The 4848-nt window shown below is 36.8% G+C and overlaps 1 protein-coding gene across 1 annotated transcript; it reads left to right on the top strand.

Moving 5' to 3' along the window:
- Positions 1-6: 6 nt before the first annotated feature.
- On the top strand, positions 7-4629 carry LOC107579328 (testican-2-like; the record flags this gene model as incomplete). Its single annotated transcript, XM_016265171.1, has 3 exons — positions 7-40; positions 734-952; positions 4537-4629. Coding segments are annotated over exons 2-3 (265 nt in total), but the record flags the coding sequence as incomplete, so codon positions are not given.
- Between the last annotated feature and the right edge of the window lie 219 nt (positions 4630-4848).

Here is a 4848-nt window from a genome sequence, read left to right on the forward strand (position 1 = left end):
CAGAACAGCACGGGGAATCCTGTAGCCAGTTCTGCATCAAGTGAGACTCTAACATCTATTTAGCCAGTGCTTTTATATTCAGAAATTACAGCAGATTACAATGACTCTAGCCTCATTTATTTTGGTTGTATAATTTCAGGAAATGTCACAAATGCTGTTTTCTTTTTAGTATTTAAAAAATGGACCTATGATAATTTGCACTATCAAAACTGCTGTGTACAACTATTGATAAGGACCAGCAGATTCACAGCTATTATGTTTGAATTGTGTCCTATCCTGATGGCCAAAGAGCACCAGCAGCATTTTATCCACTCAAAAAGCAGTTTTGCTGAATTGTGAAATGCAACTGAATGCTTAAGCACTCCATTTACATCTACTTCAATATAAAATGTACATTTAATGGCATTTAATGCCTCATCAGTTCTCTAACTAGCTCTGCCTTTTTTGTTTGTTACATTTATATTGTTTGCTTCTAATATATATATAAAATGGTCTAAAAAACAGCTTCAGTCCATCAGAGCAATTTACTGTCTTATCAGCAACATTTGAACAGCAATTTTGCTTTTAAAAGGACATTGATAAAAATTTTACAGCTAATATGATGCAGTCAGTGGTTCTGGGAGAGATGGCTTTTAGAAACCAGTTTAAAAAGTTCAAAAATGCAGAAGTATTACAGTATATAAGCTAGCATTTCTCTTGTGTTAACATGTACCGTGTGATTGTTTGTGCACAGTTGTGGACCGAACTCTTGTTGCGACCTGTAAGGACTCTATTGGCTGGATGTTCTCTAAGCTGGACACGAACAGTGACCTGTATCTGGATCAAGCTGAGCTGTCTGCCATTAATCTGGACAAGTATGAAGTGTGCATACGGCCCTTCTTCAACTCCTGTGACTCCTACCATGATGGAAAAGTCTCCACAGCCGAGTGGTGCCTCTGCTTTTGGAGAGAAAGTGAGTTTTTAGTATCTTTACACAATTAAACCAGGTCTTAATGGTTTTTATAATAATATAATGAAATATTCTATATACTTTCCAAATATTTAGTACACTACCATTGAAATATTTGGGATCTGCAATATTTTTACATTTTTGAAAAGAAGCCTCGGTAACACTTAGGGACCAATTCTCTCTATTAACTAGTTGTTTATTAGCATGCCTGTTATTAACATATTGGCTGTTTATTAGTACTTATAACTGAATTATATTATGACCGAAGCCTCTTATGAAAAATACAGAAAAACAGTAATGTTGTGAAATATTGTTATAATTTAAAATCACTGTTTTCTGTTTGAATATATTTTAAAATTTATTTATTTCTGTGATGGCAAAGCTGAATGTGCAGCATTATTACTCCAGTCTTCAGTGTCACATGATCCTTCAGAAATCATTCTGATATGATGATTTGGTGCTCACGATACATTTATTATTATTATTATCAATGTTGTGCTGAAAAAAGCTGAAAAATATTTTAATAGAGACAATAGATACATAGTTTATATAGCATTATCAATCCTCTACTGTGACATTTGATCAATTAAATGTGTCCTTGCAGAAAAAATTACTTTCTTAAAATCTTGCTGACCCCAAACTTTTGAACAGTAGTGTATCATGATAATTAACCAAATTTAATTAAAACATACTGTTGACAAAAAAAATATTTTTTTCATTACATGAACAAATAAAATATTATCAATGCAATACATATATTAAAAAAAAAAGAATAAAGTTTCATTCCTAATCAATAGTGTCAACTCTGACTAAAATAAGATGGCATTTTAGTAAAATATTTTCATCCAAAGGCAAAGACTCAAAAAAAGTAACACTGTTTTGACATTGAAACATTACACACTTCAGATTTGAAATCAGCTCTAACTGGGATCGTTGCCTCAGCATTGCACATTTGTGCCCTGCACCTTGCTGGTCAATGCCACGGTCCACAGTTTGCTCTGCTTGGTTATAACAGTGTGACAGAAGGGGGACACATGGCCGAACATCAGTGCCAGCACTAGTCTGTGTTTGAGCATGTTGAGCACTGCTTCAGCGAGTTAGGGCTTTCAAATCTGAAATGATGTTTGAATTGGATTTGAGGGGCATATTTGGTTTCCATTACAAAAGCCTAGAAGACAATATTGCATGCAAAGGTTGGTCGCAGAGCGCATTTATTTTACATCAGCACGCACTGGACTGGCATTAAAGATAAAGAAGGCACCAGTCGGTGGAGGCAGGGCTTTAGAAAAATCCATCTGTGTGCTGAGAGTTCTGCAGACTCATGCCACTAACTCATTCAGTTTGCACTGGATTAAGTTTAATTGGTTTTCTAAATATAATCAAACATTAAAGGGGGAGGGGAACCGTATGTTTGGATTATTGTAATCCAAATCTTTCATTTTCTCTACAAACACCCCCGTTGGATAGAAAATGAGAGATGGGAGAGCTGGAGAAGGCATAAATTGACCTTTAGCTGTTTGTGGCATGTGGAGAGAGTGATTTACAGTATTCATTTTGACGAGATGCATAAGTCTGGAGGAATTGCTATTCAGTGTGTGTTGCTAGGGTGACTGACAGTCAGTGTGTGTGTGTGTCAGCGGGGGAGAGCGTAGGTCTGTTTGCATGTGCATGTGTTTATCGCAACATGCTCTACATATTAATGAGACTCGTAAATGTGATCTTTTGTTTGAGGAATTCTTTTTGAGTGTGTGTGTGTTTACTTAAACCATGGAGCATGGCAAGTTTCTTGACACAAACAGACATATGCTCCACTGTGCATTGCACTGGAGGGGCACTGAGCTGTATCTTAGCAGTATCTTAACACACACACACACACACTAGACCAGCCTGGCTCTTGTTTGATGTGATTCTGCTCACGATATGTGGCTGGGCACTCTCATTTCTCCTGGGTAGGGCACAGTTGCTTTTGGCCTGTCACACTTTGTCTTCCCCTTGTATTTCCCCCGGTGGATAGGAAATGGCCATTGCAGAGGGAAAAACAACATCAGTGTTGGTTGTTGACAGCCTGTTCAGCCTCAAACTCTCTGAGACTAAAACCAGTCAGACAGAAACCCACTGCATTTTTTTAGACTTGACCTGTCCGGGCCTCACATAGTGATAGTGTTGAAGCATTGGCGAATATTCCAGTATGTGCTGCACTGATTTATTTATTAAAGGAAACATTCTGTCATCATTTACTAACCTTCATGTCATTCCCGAACCTGTATTACTCTCTTTCCTATGTGGAATACAAAAGAAGAGAATGTCCAGGCTGCTCTTTTCCTTGTAATGGAAGTAAATGGGGACTAGGGCTGATAAGCGTCAAAAAGGACTATTAAAGTGGTCCTTACGATTTGTATGCTACTTTCGAAGTCTTCTGGATTCATACTCGTATAATATCTTTGTGTGATATCAAATCTTGCTTGATAGCAGTGGTGTGTGGTATGTGTCATTTGAAGTAATGTTGTATTTGTTGTTTTAACACTGTGTTAGCTGACATTTAGTATGTTTCAGAAACCAAACAAAAACAGTCCACACATTCACTGAGTCATGTAAAAATACTTCCACCCAAGCTAAAAAAGAAGTGTTGTGTGAATTTGCGGTTTTGAACAAATTGTTTGAGTGAATGATTCAGTAACTCATTGAGTCATAAAGTCACTTGCTTGGTTTTTGAATGAATAAGCAGCTAAATAAATAAATAAATAAATAAATAGAATGAATTATTTACTCATTAAGACAGGGACTTGCCACCTACTGGCAGTTTTAGTTTCATATTATAATATAAAAATATCATTTTATATTCCAGTATTCACAATTTTATTTTTAAAAGACTATAGTGTAATTAGGTTAGAAAATGTCAGTATTAATGTTTTCATGTATTGTGAATACAGAAAAATAAGTAGCTCTGTAGAGTGATCTGCTCTGAAAGAATCTCTATATCTAAAGAGGATACCTTTTTTAAAAAGAGAAATATTCTAATTATTGGGCATATTGGTTCCTCCTCAGTAGCGGTGGTCACCATTTACTTTCAATGAATTGAAAAGAGCAGCTTGGACATTATGCTAAATAACTTATTTTGTGTTCCTCAGAAGAAAGTCATTTTGGTTTTTAATGACTTGAGGGTGAGTAAATGATTACAGAATTTTCATTTTTGAGAAGAATATTCCTCTAATGTATTATAAGAAGGTTGTACATTTCACCTCAGGGCATTAAAGAGAAAATTGCAATATAGAAATATTCTATAACAGGTGTTAATTTTGTTCAAAACCTATTTAAAGCAAGTTCTATAACTCAAAATTTAATTTAGTCTTTCTTTCATGAATTGTATTGCTGTAAAACTAGAGATTAGAACTATCTATTGTGCCACTTTTAAAATGTGGCTGTGTTTGGGTGTGATAGTGTGATTTGATTGTGCGGCTGCACGGAGAGCAGCCCTGGTGTAATGCCGCCTCATCTGGGAGTTGGTGGGGGAGCTCTTGTGAAGCGTTTGTCTGGAGGAGATTAGCGCTGGCTCTTCCCTAAAGGCACTGATTGTTTTTCATCCACAGAGCCTCCCTGCCTGGCTGAGCTAGAGCGAATCCAAGTGCAAGAAGGAGCCAAGAAGAATCCAGGTAAGAATGAACGCTCTGCTGGGACTCGCTGTACTATCGCGGGAAGAGCAAATTAAGGTGTGAAGGAGAAGAACAAAGGGAGAACCAGAGAAAGAGGTTATATAGAATATATACAACTTGTAGAAGAAAGAATGGAAGAAAGAAGGTCTGTAAAAGGAAAACGAGGCAGAAGGGAGGTAAGATATAAACTCTGAAAAACAAATACTCGAGGCTGGCGTCTGGTATTATTAGAGGAGCCAGTTCGGTGCC

Source organism: Sinocyclocheilus grahami, unplaced genomic scaffold (assembly GCF_001515645.1).
Source record: "Sinocyclocheilus grahami isolate Dianchi unplaced genomic scaffold, SAMN03320097.WGS_v1.1 scaffold16655.1, whole genome shotgun sequence".
NCBI lineage: Eukaryota > Metazoa > Chordata > Actinopteri > Cypriniformes > Cyprinidae > Sinocyclocheilus > Sinocyclocheilus grahami.